This window comes from Onychomys torridus, chromosome 6, assembly GCF_903995425.1.
Source record: "Onychomys torridus chromosome 6, mOncTor1.1, whole genome shotgun sequence".
In the NCBI taxonomy this organism is placed as follows: Eukaryota; Metazoa; Chordata; class Mammalia; order Rodentia; family Cricetidae; genus Onychomys; species Onychomys torridus.
Genome location: NC_050448.1, coordinates 45,089,793 through 45,105,793, shown reverse-complemented (window position 1 = coordinate 45,105,793; position 16,001 = coordinate 45,089,793). Strand labels below are relative to the sequence as shown.

The window sequence follows — 16,001 nt, the reverse complement described above, 5'->3', positions numbered from 1 at the left end:
CTGCTTCTGTATTCAAAAAAGACACAGTGATAACTTCCCTGGCCAAATGAGACCGACTTGTTTTCCAAGCAATTCAGTAACTTAAAGGAATAGTTTTAATTATCTAGAAAAAAAAAAGGGTCCCTTGTCAGTTAATAAATAAGGAAATAAATTATATTTTACTTGATATTACACAAGAGAGTGAACAAGAAAAATTGAATAAACTGAAGATTGTTTTAAATATTATGTGAGGTCAAATTTTAAAATGTTAGCCTATAATAAACCTTAAAAATATATAAATGTCCTTTTGATTTGTCTTTTCTAATCAAATTAGATGTTTTAAAAGTAATTTCTAGTTAGGATTTTCTTTTATGAAATAACGTATCACTCTCCCCTGTTGATCAGTGTATTTGTTAATGTCTTCTTAGACAAACTGTAATCAAGGTAACCAAAACTGGAAATAAACTGCCTCTCAAACTTCTCCTAAAATGTTAAAAAGACAATGGTAGTAATAACTCACATTATTGTGGTATAAATTCATCAAATACCAGGTTCATATGTATATGCATGTACATTGCATCCATCCCAAACAAACAACTGACTGTTGTAAATATCATATATATATATATAGTGTGATTCACGGTTAAGTAAACAAAATGCTAATTAACAGATGCATACATTGTCACAGAGGGAACTTAGGAGGATGAGTGCTAATAAACATTAGATTGGCGGCAGGTAGATGCCATAATCATTTTTCTATATCACTTTTCATCCATTACAATGAACATGTCTTATTGCAGGGCACTTAAGAGTACACAATGAAGTTTTCAGGAGAGAGGTTATAAGCATACGGAGTACAGTATTTTCTCACAGCCCACTCTAAGGACATTGGAATTGCGATAGTTTTACATAAATGAAACAGTTATGGTATCTTTCTTTCTATATATAATACTCTAAGTGCAGAAAGTCTTCTGCTTTCATAAATACCCACACACTATTTGATACCCCAGTCCATAAAGGAGGAAATGAATTAAATGAACCAGAAGCTATGTGCTTCCTTGGCGTCACAAAGTAAAATCACATTCTTTTAATCCTTAGGTTGTGGTCTTTCTACAAACCTAAAATACATAGGCTGTGATTGTTAAAGCTGTGATCTGATGGCAATGACAAGGAGTAGGGCTAAATCTACCGTATTGTATAGACATGTTCTATTCTGACTCACAACACTTTGACTCAGGGTGGGGAGGGCTATCTGTATTGCGTGTTTTCTCACTATTGCTACAAATAAGTTAGGTCCTAAGAAAGCCCTTAAATACCAGCATATCTCCTGGGTTTCCCTGCAGAGAAGTAAAACCTACAGCAAAAAATTCTGAACTATAAGACAGAAAGTATGAGAAGTTATTTGGTAACTCTGTAGGTTCAGGAGGTCTAATTGTGAAATCTGTGGCAGATGTGCAATAGGAGTTATGCCAGTGCATTTAGAGTGTTTACTTTTAAAAACTTTAAGAAGCACAGGTGCATAAAAGTCAAGAAAAAATCATCTATATCAAACACAAATCTCAGCCCATTAGTAATAATTGAACACTGCTTAACCTCTTATTTTGGTAAAGTACAAGTTTGACAGTATTTCTCCACGAGACACCTTCCCTCCAAAATGGAACAGGCAGTCATCTCTTTGGCAAGTGGAAAGGACTGGGGTGGACAGAGAAGGGGACTTAGGCTCTGCTACTTGGAAGACTTGACAATAGTTATTAATCGTTGATTTTAACATGCAGCGAAGTTGTAACTGATCAAAATAGATCCAAAAAATGAACCACTGACAACAACACTATTTCTGACTAGAATTTGAGCTGGTTCTCATGTATAAGACCTATAAGCAGCCCAAGAAATCATGACGGTAATATGAAATTAACACTGAATCCCCATCAAATTGCTTTAATTTGAAAATATTCATGAAATACCCTTTTCTGTAAAAAATGAAAGTCTTCTGCAAAGAGAACATCATGTAGTTTCATTTCATAATTACAATTTGAGGAAAGTATCTACTTCAATATGCATTTTTAGCCTGAGCATCCAATAAATACTGGCTTAGGTAAGGAAACTAAAGCACTGGTAGATATAGTGAAGCCCTTAATTTAGTGGTCCTCAACCTTCCTAATGCTGTGACCCTTTAATACAGTTCCTCATGCTGTGGTGAGCCCCAACCATAAAATTATATTAATTGCCATTTCACAACTGTAATTTTGCTTATTTGTTATGAATCATAATGTGAATACCTGTGTTTTCCAATCATCTCAGGCAACCCCTGTGAAAGGGTCATTCATCCACAAAGGGGTTGCTACCTAAAGGTTGAGAATCTTAAATAGTGATGAGACAATAAATACTTTAAACCAGAATTCTATAACATCATACAATGTATGCCTAGCACTGGTGCATTTGAAATAACTATATTCTCTAACTCATTTATACAATTAACAAAAGTGCTTTTCAGAATAGTGGGAAACCAATCCCCCTAATTTTCATGTTCATTTTATAGGTTGACTTAATACTCAAATATATCAAATGTATACACTATGATTATATTTGTGTTAAAGGCAATTGTTATTCTGAGAACCGAAATACAGCAGTTTGGTTTATAAGTTCTATGTAAAATAGCCGAAAACAGAAGGAAGGGCTTTTATTAGGCCCTGGTAGCATTATTGATGAGTATATAATAGCATGGGACGTACCTACATTGCTGGCAGGCAGCAACATCATCTTACAAACCACTGATGGACTAAACAAGCTATTAATGATAGTTGCTTTTCAACACTCAAAATGGCCAGACTGTGCTGTTTGACCACAAAGACAAGTAGGTCATCACTTTCAAATGTTATACAATGTAAGAAACACAAATGAGACCTCTGTGGGGAGATGAAACCCACAGGCATGGCTCCAGAGTTCTTTTGCCATTCAACTATTAATAGAAAGCAAATCTCACTTAAAGCTGTAAATCCTTATAATTCTTTTATCAAAAGATTTATTATCACTTATTTTAATTGTCCTATGCTGAACACTGTATTATTAGTACCAGCATACTGCTACAGTCCTGAGAAATATAACAGTTCAATACAGAGTAAAGGAGAGGCGAAAAACAAAGAAACTCAGTCCCTGAATTGTTCTTGCAGGGTATGGTGGATACTTTGTCCTCTATAATCTGTGGCATGTCCACCTCCCTAGGTTTATAAACCTACTTATCTACTATTCATACGTCTCAGGCCCTGAGTTCAGGTTCTTCACCGGATCCAGAAACTGTCCTTTGCATTTCAAGGTTAAACTTTTTAATGTATTTTTCTCCAAAGTGGATCTCAGAACAACACTGGCTTCACATCAAATTTCCTTAAATGCATAACCTCAGGTCCTTTTCTAGACCCTGGAAATTAGAATCTGCATTTAAATATGATTCTCAAGTGACTGGGACCTATGTCCATTTATTTATGTGACTTCTCCGAAAAGAGAACAAGAGATACTTTAGAATACCACACTTCATTCTCCACAACTGTGCACCAGCACATCAGTCCTTCTTTTTGGATAAGAAACAACAAAGAATACTAGTTTTCCTTTTAAACAGTGACAACTTTTTGACATGGTCTATCTATTAACAACATTTTCTGACTCTAATCCCTCTACTAAGAGGAATGGGTATCATTCCATATACAGTTTGCCTAGATGACAACAATGGCTGTATTGTAATCAAATGGCAAGCTTCACCACCTGGACCTTTTCATAATAGAAATACTAAAAATGCATGTTCATAGCATTAATAATTAGAGGGATACATTAAAAACTCTGTGGAGAGTAAACATTTAAATTCAGGAGTTCAAAGGGGGGCCCAACTTACTATATACTACATAATTTTAAAATATAAACCAGAGGAAAAACAACTTAATATGACAAGAACTTAGGAGAGTTTGATTCTCTACAACTTTGGAAGATCACTAATTTGGAAACAAAGCAGAAGCAACATTATCACTAATCACTTCCTCTTCTCTGCCTGCAGAGAGACACTGAAAGACAAGACGGGGGTCAATGCTAGAAGGCCTTTTATCTGTACGTTATGCTTCTTCAGACAAGTGCATTATTTCTTTAGTGTCATTAAAAGATTGAAGTAGACATGAGAAGTAGACTTTACACTCATTTTCTGTATGTTTGACTATGGTTACTGGGTCCTTTGAGATACTTATGTTCAGTTCTGCTGGTGATTACTTAGGATCCAGGAACTATTCACAGCATGTGCTTGCCACTCAGTGACAGAACACCTGTTAGCGTGTGCTTAGTGTATGCAAGGCCCTCTGTTTGAACATGGTACCACAGTTGTCTAAAAAGTGGTTTATAATATTTTCTTTTGTGAATTATTAATTTCTCTTTCTAAGGTAAAAATATCCACAGGCCACTTTTCATCATTAAAAGTAGTAGTAAGGTGAAATCATGGTGAGAATCACCAATAAAATGAATCCCTGGGGCTGGAGGGGGATGGGAGAAAGTATGATACTAAAAGGTCAGAAGACTGAACCCATAGTTCCTAGAGGATGGGCCTAGAAGGAAGTGGGAAGAAGTAGCAGCCAAGGGAGCAAGGCTTCTGAAAGGAAGAGTCCAGAGGAGAACACAGGGCAGTGAACAGCAATCAAAATCCTAACAGTCAGAACACCCCCTGCCACCTTCTACCCTCTCTCCCACCCACCAGCATCTGGTAAAGAACCTGCACATCACTGTGTTGCACAAGAGGCCATCCTTGATCTAGAAAGATCATTTTGTCTACAAAATGTCTAGATTAAAAATGAATATGTAAAATCATTCTCCCATAAAACTTCTCTAAGAAGTAAACAGAAAACAGAATCAAAACATTTTTATAGTTTAAAATTTCTGTATCAGAAAATAATCCCAAAGCATAATACTTTGATAAATACCAAAGAAATCTTCATATGAAAATTCAAAATATAAAAACCAAAGAGGAAGATTATTTCAGAGACAAAGAAGAATTACAATATGTACAAAGAATAAGAAATTTGAATGAAAATTTAAAAGATTGGATAAAATGAGAAATGACTGTGACTAAAGGCAAAGACAAGTAGAGGTTTATAGTACACACACACACACACACACAGACACACACAGACACACACACACAGACACACACACACACACACACATACACACACACACACACACAGACACACACACACACAGACACAGACACACACAGACACAGATACACTGTACCTGCAGACAGCAAAACAATGGAACAGAGCTAATATTTAACAGTATAATCCAAAACATTAATTTCATGAAATAACAAAACTTAAATCCATGCACAACAAAGTTCAGTCTGTACTTACAAAGAAACAATGAACTTTTAGGCTTATCTGAGCAAATAGGACATTAAAGGACAAAGAAAAATGACAATATCACAAGGCAAAAATTACAAATGAAATAAATAAAGGTAAGTAAATCAGGCTGGCAGAAGAGACATCAAAAAAGTATGCAACAAGGTATTAATAGAATCATATTCTTAAGAGTCAATATAATGTAATGCAAGATAGGATTTACAGAAAGCTAAATTATCATTCAAATGATAAGACTCTAGAAAAATAGCTTGGGATAAGCAAGATGTCAGGAGCCTTCTGTGAGAACTGTACCAGAATATCAGTTTCTTATAAACAAGAGAAAAGTAGGGTGCTAACAGCAAACTGAAGCTAAAAACAATATACTTGATTTAGAACCTTTTCTAAAACAACTTGAGAGCACAGACAGAGCAGCAGTACCTACCACATGTTCTAGTAAGGACACAGGGGAAGAAGAGGGTGAAAAACGAGAGGGGAAGGCCGGGTCCCATGAGAGCAAACTGGGAGTGTGAGGATGCCTCTCAGCAGCTGAGCATGTGAACCAAGGGGAGAGAGAAAAGACTCCCACTACACCAAACACACACTGCCCAACTTCAAAAGAAGAGAAACCATTCTTAAGAGATGGACAGTTCTCCACAGCAGTTCGATGTAGCTTACAGCAGCTTTTATTCTGAATTATCTTTACAAATATTTTTAACAGTCTTGGAAGATACTGATAGAGGACCCCCGGCATGGAAGTAGTTCTGGTACTTAAGGAGAATAACAAGCTTGTCATTCCTGGGAGCAAAAATTCGCAGCTGCTTAAAGACTCCTACACCTTGAGTTTCTCAGCTGTCACACAACTCAGTGAGCACACAACCATCACTACATGAAACTAGAGGTTCCAAGGAACCTATTATGCACAGGTTATGTGTGTGCTGTTGGTAATAAAGCATTTTCTCTGAGTCTGGAGGCTCACTTCTCCCACCATTTATGAAAACATGTGGCAGGGATGCAAGATAAAGCAGGTGTGCTTGGAGGGAGGAGGAGGGACTGATGCTACAACCATAGGATGATTACCAGGACAACAGAAAGGAGGGCAGAAAGAAGATATTCTGCTTTTCAATAAGAGGAAACAGTCTAACTAGACTCTCTATGATCTTTCTAATTCCTATCTGTGAGTGTCTGAGACTTGATCAGTGTCCTATAGTAAAATGCTATTATTCTGGTGTTTGCTCACTAAACACACACAATTCTTGTTAACAAGCACATTTTATCACTGAACTCTCCCGCCCTCCGTGTTTTAAATATCCTGAAAACATGGTTAAGATCCAGGAACTGTATCAGTATCAGTATGTAAGTGAATGTGGATTTAAATATGAATATACACATATCTAGGTATTCTTATAATGATCCATTAAACCTTTTTATTAATTACATACCACATTAGTTTTTTATCTTGAAACAAACTGATTTTTTTTTATCAAGTAGCTATGTTAACTGATAGCATAAGGTTATGAAAATAATTTTCTTACTTTTCTAAAAGGACAAAGCTACACCAAATGATAGGGAATTTGTTTCTATGTTTTGGGTACTAGGGATCCAGCTCAGCCTGCTACACAAACACTACTACCCAGCTACATTCTTCACACCTAGAATACATTATGGGTAAAAATATGAAGGATAGGTTTAGAATACTTGATGCTTTGAATTATACTACTTACATACACTATGTTTAGAAATGCTTTTGTCTTCTATGATCTTGGCCTTCACCTTGCAAACCCAAAGACAGGGCTCTTTATAATACTTTGTGCCATGTTCTCTTAAAATGTACAAATGCTGTTTTCACTCACATACAATACTTCTAGATAATCAGTTATTTCATAATATCTCCCTTAGTACCCATTTGGTTATATCAGTGTTTACTGAGAGGATATCAAAATACACATTCTAAGACTTTATAAAAGGAAAAATTATACCTATTTTTTAGACTAAACCACAAAATCTTCCAACATGTTTCTTAACTGTTCACCACAGCAATGCTCCCTATCCCTGAACATGTACAGATATTTTTTGTGTCAAAGCGTGTCAGAGATAAAACTATCATTTTGGAAGTCTTATCAGAGAACACTTAAGAAGGTCTCTGTGGATTTGGTTCTCTCCTTCATCTACCTTTCCAGGGGCTCCTAGGATTGAACTCAGGTCAGCAGACCTCATCAAGGCAAGTGCCAGCAAAGTGTGAGACATCTCTCCATCTGCCTTAAGTAACAACATGGAAACAACTAGCAAGCAAGCTTAACCAGGAGAACTCAGAAGTGTACCATGCAGCTGAGAGCATGGTCATGGAAAGCAGTGCCTTCCAGTTTATTTAACCTGATTTTTTTTTTTTTTTTTTCCGAGACAGGGTTTCCCTGTGTAGCTTTGAGCCTTTCCTGGATCTTGCTTAGTAGACCAGGCTGGCCTTGAACTCACAGAGATCTGCCTGGCTCTGCCTCCTGAGTGCTGGGAGTAAAGGTGTGCACCACCACTGCCCAGTTTAACCTGATTTTTAAACCTAAAGGAAGTGTGAATAGTATTCCTGGAGGAATAAGGAAGCCTTCTCAATAGATAACTTTTCTCAGATAACTTTCCAGCAGTGTACCAAGATTCTCTTGTTTCCCAGCTAAAGAGTATTGCAAGGTTATTTTTCTTCTAACTGAAATTATTGCAGATGGTTTTAAGTGTACTGAGGGATCCATCTGTAACCAAGAAGCTATTTGAAATGCATACCTCCTGGGAGAAGAAAATCAGTTTTCTTCAGCTGAGTGGCACTGGGTCTTTCTACACACTCTAGGGAAGGCCCCATGCTCAGGAGTAGTTGATCAACACAAAATTCCACTTTTTGTTAATGTGTGCTTTTTGTTTTGTTTTGCTATTTTTCTTTTTGCTATCTTTTTTTCTTGGTGTTATTTGTTTGTTTGTTTTGACTATTTTCTGAAAGAGAGAAAGCGAAAACAAAGTTTGGTGAATAGGGAGGTTGAGAAGATGTGGTAGGAATTGGGAGAGAGCAACAAATATAATCACATACACCATATGAGAAAGAATAATGCCAATAAAAAGGACTAGGGGAGGCCGACAGACATGAACATGCTAGGCAAGGGATCTTCCACTAAGCTATATCTCCAGCCCTGAAATGTTTCTTAACAATGGGGAACAACAGGGGGAGAATCTGGACTCTATGAGAAAATATACAATCAAATGTTTGAATAAGATGACATACTACCATTTCTTGCTTAATGCTTTTCCAGTTTTTGATTTAAGAATGTTTCTTACTAAAGTTATCTTATGTGGGTATTTTATTTTTGAATGCATTATAATTTTCAATATTTCACAGCTAAGAGTTTTGAAAATGTAACCCAAATTAGTATTCTTTGTAAATACATATTGGTACTTGAAGATTCCTTTAAGATAAAACCCAGGCTTTTAGAACTTCTAGTTTTAAAAAACTAACAAAAATTCTTGTTCAAAAACCTGTTATTTTTATTATTATAAATGAGGATTATGTTGATATGAAAAACAATTTGCAGTAAGAGTTGGCTTAAGTCATTTAACCATTTCAAATGCATTCTGCATTATTTAAAAGTAGTTTGAGAGATTTTAAAGAATTGTGTTTCATTAAGTTGTGCATGTCTTTACTATGCAACATAAATTCTCTTTTCTTATGATTAAAAGGAGGTTACAACGAAATGATTATTTGATGTACATTCATTCGTAGCAATTATATGAGCATTTGAGTCTTTATGGTTTGCGTTTGCTCATTTCTGTGATTTGATGTTAGGTAAGGCTGTTCTGTTATGGCGTTAAACCTTACCTCTTGGTCTTCTTAATGTTTGAAAGTTTCTACTGTCCAGCAAATTGTTGTGAAAGAGATGGTGAGGGAAAGGGAAGGAAAGAGGGATGCAGGGAGAGGAAAAGAGAAAGAAACAGATGAGCACCCATTCATACACAAACATGCTTTGTTTTAATATATACTGGAAGGATAAACAAGAAGTCAATAAAATTGAGTAAGAATGGGTAAAGAATAGGCTAGAGAGGAAGGGACTGACACAGGTCTGAGAAGACCACAATAAGATTCTGATGTTGGGAAGCAAGTTCATATCTACAGAATCGAATTTATGATGAAACCAACAAGAACAAACAAAAGTATTTAAGCCAGAAGCAAACAGATACAAATAAGTCCAACTATAGTTCAAATTAATAACATAAATATACTCAGCGGGGTAAAACTAAACATAAATACTGAATTCTCTTTAGCAGTTTTGTGTTTCAGGTATGCAATAATTCTGAAACTATTGTATATGCATATAATTCAGCACATAAGTAGATACAAATGATGTTAAGAATCAGTGTTCTCACTTTGACAAGGGAAAAACAAGTATGACATGTGAGATAACAATGAAGAATTCTGTGGCTTGGATTGGAATTCAGGATGTTGTATGACTCGTGTTTTTTTTTTTTTTAAACCTGTTTGCATGCATGTGTGTGCATCTGTGTGTATATCCACCATGATCAAGTAGGCTTCATCTCAGGGATGCAAGGGTGGTTCAACTTAAGAAATTCCATCAATGTAATACACCATATAAACAAACTCAAAGTTCTTATCATATAGGTCCTTCACATGCTTAGTTAGAATAATCCCCAGGTATTTTATATCATTTGTGGCTATTGTAAAGGGTGATGTATCTCTGATTTCCTTCTCAGCCTATTTGTCTATTGTATGTAGGAGGGCTACTGATTTTTTTGAGTTGATCTTGTATCCTGCTACGTTGCTGAAGGTGTTTATAAGCTGTATCAGTTCCTTGGTTGAATTTTTGGGGTCACCCATGTATACTACCATGTCATCTGCAAACAGGGAAAGCTTGACTTCTTCCTTTCCAATTTGTATCCCCTTAATCTCCTTATGTTGTCTTATTGCTCTGGCTAGAACTTCAAGTACTATATTGAATAAGTATGGGGAAAGGGGATAGATAGCCTTGCCTTGTTCCTGATTTTAGTGGTATTGCTTTGAGTTTGAGAAAATGGGACCCTAGGAAAGACACAGGGATCGCCCAATGACAGAGAAATGGATGAGATCTACATGAACAACCTGGACAACAGTGGGAGTAATGAAGGGCAAGGTTCAAGGGAAAGAAAGCTTAGGGGAGCAGGAGATCCCAGCTGGATCAAGAACAGAAAGGGAGAACAAAGAATAACAGACCATGATAAATGATGACCACATGAGAACAGGAAGAGGCAGAGTGCTGGAAAGGTCCCCAGAAATCCACAATGATACATCCTCTGTAGACTGCTGGCAATGTCCAGAGAAAGCCTGATCTGACCTAGTCTGGTGATCAGATGGCCAAACACCCTAACAGTAATGCTGGAACTCTCATCCAATAACTGATGGAAATGGATGCAGAGATCCTCGGCCAGGCCCCAGGTGGAGCTCCAGGACTCCAATTGTTGAGAAAGAGGAGGGACTATAAGAGTGTGAATTATAGAGACCAAGATTGGAAAAGCACAGGGACAAATAGCCAAACTAATGGAAGCACATGAATTTTGAACCAAAGGCTGTGGAGCCCCCAGCTGGGGCAGGCCCTCTGGATAAGTGAGACAATTGAATAGCTTGAACTATTTGGGAGGCACCCGGGCAGTGAGACCCAGACCTGTCCTTAGTGCATGAGCTGGCTGTTTGGAACCTTGGGCTTACACAGGGACACTTTGCTCAGCCTGGAAGGAGGGGACTGGACCTGCCTGTACTGAATCCTCCAGGTTTAAATGAATCCCCAGGGGAGTCTTGGCCCTGGAGGAGATAGGAATGGAGGGGAGGGGCTGGAGAGAAGGTAGGGGTGGGGGCGGGAGGGGGGAGGACGGGGAACCCATGGCTGATGTGTAAAATTATAACAAATATAATAAATTTTTAAAAAGGAGAAAAAAAAAGAAAAACTTTCTAACTATGCAATTGCTGTGAGTGAAAATGAAGCTGCCAGGTGAGGAGGGAGTAACCAAGATGCATTATACACACCCGTGACACTGTCAACAAGCAAAAGTAATCTTACAACATAAACTACCTCTTGCTACTGTGTTCCTTTTGTGGAAGCAGAACAAAAGTACATTAATAGTTAACAAAGCTAGAGTATGATATATGAATGAAGCCTCTCAATTTTAAAAGTACTTAGACTGTATTTACAAAAGATCACTGCCATTAATTATTCAACATTTGGATTTGACCAGAAACCAGAGCATGAGTTTATAAGGCTCTGTTTAAATGAACTACTTAATGCTATGATGAACACTTTATCCAGTCAACTCAGTGAATTGTTATAAAGGGGCCTTTCCAATGTTTTAAATCAGCAGCCAGATTTTAATGCTAAATCACTTTAAATTTCATTTGTTCTTTAAAAATGCTTGCTCAAAACAAAATTGTGCATCTCAATTATTTTATATACTAAAACCAAATATAGTTTAAACCAATGCATTATTCATAAAGAAAGACATTAGGAAAAACAAAGCTGTGCATTTCTTTCAAAGCTGTTAAATCGCTGGAACATACACATTTATACAAGCAATATTTAATTGTGTCTTGTTCAAAACATGTGCTTGTTTGTGTCAGATCAAGATACACCAAAAATTCTACAACAATTTTTGCTTCTAATTAAAGCAATCATCAATCCAAGGATTGTCATTCATTTTATTTCATCTCTACATCAAAAAAAAAAAAAAACCCTAATTTAAAAAAATTTAATTCCCTCAAAATAGTAAGATAAATGAAAAGGTGAGTTCCTTCACATAATACCAGTAGGCTGAGCCTTTGGGAACTGGTTGACTTTCACTACAAGGTATTCAAAACTCATCCAAAAGTGTTCATTTCGGATGCAGATATCAAAGACAATGCAAATGTTCAAGAGGAACTTAGAGCTTACCAGATGTTCTAATCCAGCTTTGATGTTTCCAGATTCCCTAAAAAAAAAAAAAAAAAAAAAAAAAAAAAAAAATAAGAATAAAAGTTTTAAATAGCTACTAAACCCTTGTCTGCTCTAATTTATGTTTAACTGAAAATACTTTATAAAACCTTATAATTTTTCATTTATCTTTACTAAAGTTCATAATAACATTGTTTTCAAAGGCAGAAATATCCACCAACAGAGAATATTTTTTTAAATTAAGAATTAGCATTAAAAGTTTGACTAACAGAAAAAAAAGTTTCATTTTTTTCTGTCAGTGGAGAACAACAAAAAATGTCCAGTATATTCCTCATTATTCACACAATAATTTTTTTATATCAGCTTTTTAAAATTATGAAAATGTTCAATCTCAAAGTCAGTCTAACACCTGGACACTATAACTGTACACTTCTGAGTAAACAGTTAAATAACAAAACACTGACAAATAATTTTTGAATGCTATTTAATTGCATTATAAATTAAGATCTATAATTATTACATTGTGAAAATATAACAAAAATCAAATATGAGATACACAATATCTTGTTTTTGACTATAAAAAACTTCTTGTAGAACTAAAATTAAATATTTATATAAGTTGCAAAGACAATTTAGACATCTGATGAAGTATGGCAAATATGTGGATTTCTTTGAAGGTTTACTTTTTTAAGAAGTATTTTTTCTTTTATTTTTCAATTTTAATATAATTGCATAATTTTCTCCTTTCCTTTCTTTTGTCCAACCCTGCACAACCTTTGTCTCTTTGAAATTCATGACCTCTATTTTCATTGTTTTACATTCTTCTATGTATATATGTTTCTTTTACTGAACTAAATATAACCTGATTGGTCATTGTGTTACTTGTATGTTTTCAGAGCTGACCATTTGGTATTGGATATCCAATTGAAGTGCTCTTTCCTGGGGAAGACTATTTCTCCCACTTTCAGCATCCCTTATTTGCCTGTAGTTCTTTGTGTATGGTTAGAGCCTCATGGTCTTTCCCCCATACACCTTGGCATGACTGTCACTATCTTTGCGTAGCTCATATTTAGACATTCCTGTTGGTGACACTTTATGGGCATAGCTTCTGACATTACCACAAGACATAATCTCACAGTAAACTCCTTGATTCTCTGGCTCTTACAGGATTCCCATCTTTTCTTCTGCAGTGTTCCCTGGACCTTAGTTGTGCACATAGTTTTGTAGGAGTATCTATTGAATCTGGGCTCTACAACTCTGTATGATTGGTTGTGCTTTTCTGCAATGGTGTCTGTCAGTTGTAAAAAGGAGTTTCTTTGATGAGGAATGAGAACAGCAGTATCTGTGGGTGTAAGGACAAGTATTTAGTGTAGCTGTGACATGCCGGTTGCTGCTGGGGTTCACAGGAATCACAGATGAGTGGCGCTCACAGTTGTCTCACCCCTTTGGATGCTTGCCTGATGCCTTCTGGTGCACAGGGAGGACACAGTCAGTTGAGTTCCAGCTCAGGCGCCTCTGGCCCTATGTCTTAAGTGCCTGGAGAAGGCTTATATTTAAAATCTTTATGTATGAGTGTGTGTGAGCCAGACTGACTATACGTGTACCACATGCATGCAGTACCCCATAGAGAGCAGAAGAGGCTGTCAGAATCCCCAGGCAATAGCAGTAAGGGTGTTTGTAAGCCACTTCAGTCCTCTACAATACCTAGTACGTGCTCTTAACTGCTGAGTCAGCCCCTGGATGGATTGTTTTTAGACTCTATATCAGTTTATTGGTGACAAACGAACTCTGACGTTCCTACTCTGATCAAGCAATATTTTAATTCAGCATAATTACAGGTCTTAGCAATTCTGTAAAGTATTTCTTTTGGGTTGGAAAGATGGCTCAGAAATTAGGAGTGTGTGCTGCTCTTGCAAAGGATCCTAGTTTGGTTCTCAGCGCCCAAGCCAATTGCTTCACAATTGCATGTAACTCCAACTCCAGGGGATCCAGTTTCCTCTTCTGGCCTCCTTGGGCACCTGAACTCGCATGCACATACTATATATATATACACACATAATTAAAAATAAAACATATCTAAATGTTGTATATGTGTGTATCTGTGTGAGGGAACACACACACATGAGTGTAAGTGCCTGCATAGTATAAACCAGGGTTTTGGTCCCCTCTAACTGAAGTAATAGGCAGTTGAAATTCTGAGTTACACTAATAACTGTATAACGTCCTTGTGAAGACAAGTATTTCTTTGCACTCCAGTTCAAGTAAACACATTTGGATTTATAATAATAAAATTTGAACTAACTATACACAGAGTCTCTACTCACACCCTGCAGTAATGTATTCTTGCCTCTTCTTAGGATCATGTTGACATTAGAGATTAGAGGATGACTGTCACTAACCCTTACATCTCTACACAGAATACAGTTTTGCTGAGGGTGCTAGAAGCAGCAGAGAACTGTTAAAGACAATCCAGGCAACACAAGTGCTCATCTCCTCCTAGGATGTTGGACTGGGCATTAAGATTAGAGGCATAAAGTCATGAATTAGTTTTCATGCAGCACAGCCCAAGGGATTAAAGTCAGGAAGATGTGCATGGATAGTATAGTAAGACAGAGATTTTCTGTAACTTGCTTTGTAGGCCAGGTTGGCCTCGAACTCACAAAGATCCACCTGCCTCTGCCACCTGACTTCTGGGATTAAAGGCATGTGATATCACACCTGGCTACAATAGATATTTTTAATATGTGTTTTGGATAGCACATCAGACAGAAAACTAAGTATTATTATTGGCACATCTCTTCATTCACTATCAAACAAAAGTAAACATCATCTACCAGAGTCTGTCATCTATACCCTTAATTATTATCACCTAAGTACATTTTTCTGTTTCACAGGTGGCACCTTATTTGAGACTATCCTCTTTTATCAGCTTCTCACTGGATCTCAATGGCTCCTGCTTTGTTCAGTGTCAATGTAGCTTCCATAATAAAGTAAAATCTTTCTAAACTGTAAGTTTTCTTAACACATGTATCTTGCCAAAGCAACGTAACATGGAAAGTGACAGTAATAGCCAAAGTGGACAAACAATTAATCTAGTTTTCACTCTTAATGAGCTACTTGACCACACACACACATTCTCTCTCTCTCTCTCTCTCTCTGCTATTTTCTTTCAGTCTCTTCAAATTCTCATTTTATTAACAAATAACAAAATGAAAAACAAACTTTCATTACTCCTAAACTATGTCTCAATGGAAGAAAATTTCTCCCTTACCCACAATATAGAGAGTTCTTCCAAAAATGTTCCTGTAACACTCTGGACATGTCCCAAGACAGAATTTATTACAAGTCATTACAAATGTTCAGTTAGCTTCCCAATTAGAGCACTGTAAAGAAAACTCCTGGAGGAAATGCATTAAATGAAAACGAATTGATATTCCAGCACCTACTTCACAACATCTGAATCAGAGCATGTGACCAGTTATAAGCATCTGCCAGCTGCAGCTTAGGTCTCTGCACCGCCTTGCCCAGTTCCATCTGACCTTAGTTACTTTCTATTATGATGAGAAACACCAGGATCAAAACAAGTTGAGGAGAAAAGGGTTTATTACAGCATGCAGTTCATAAGTCAGGGAGGAACTGGAGGCAAGAACCTACTGTCAAGAACTGAAGCAGACACTACAGAGGGGTGCTACTTAGAGGCTTGTTTCCCATGCCCAGAACC

General features: G+C 36.7%; 1 protein-coding gene across 1 annotated transcript in view; it reads right to left on the bottom strand.

Annotated features, from left to right (window-relative positions):
- Rsrc1 (arginine and serine rich coiled-coil 1) overlaps positions 1-16,001 on the bottom strand; it is a 322,919-nt gene that overhangs the window by 153,164 nt on the left and 153,754 nt on the right. Inside the window, exon 5 of the mRNA XM_036189598.1 lies at positions 12,281-12,317. Coding sequence (XP_036045491.1) covers positions 12,281-12,317 — 37 coding nt within the window. The remainder of the gene's footprint in view (positions 1-12,280; positions 12,318-16,001) is intronic.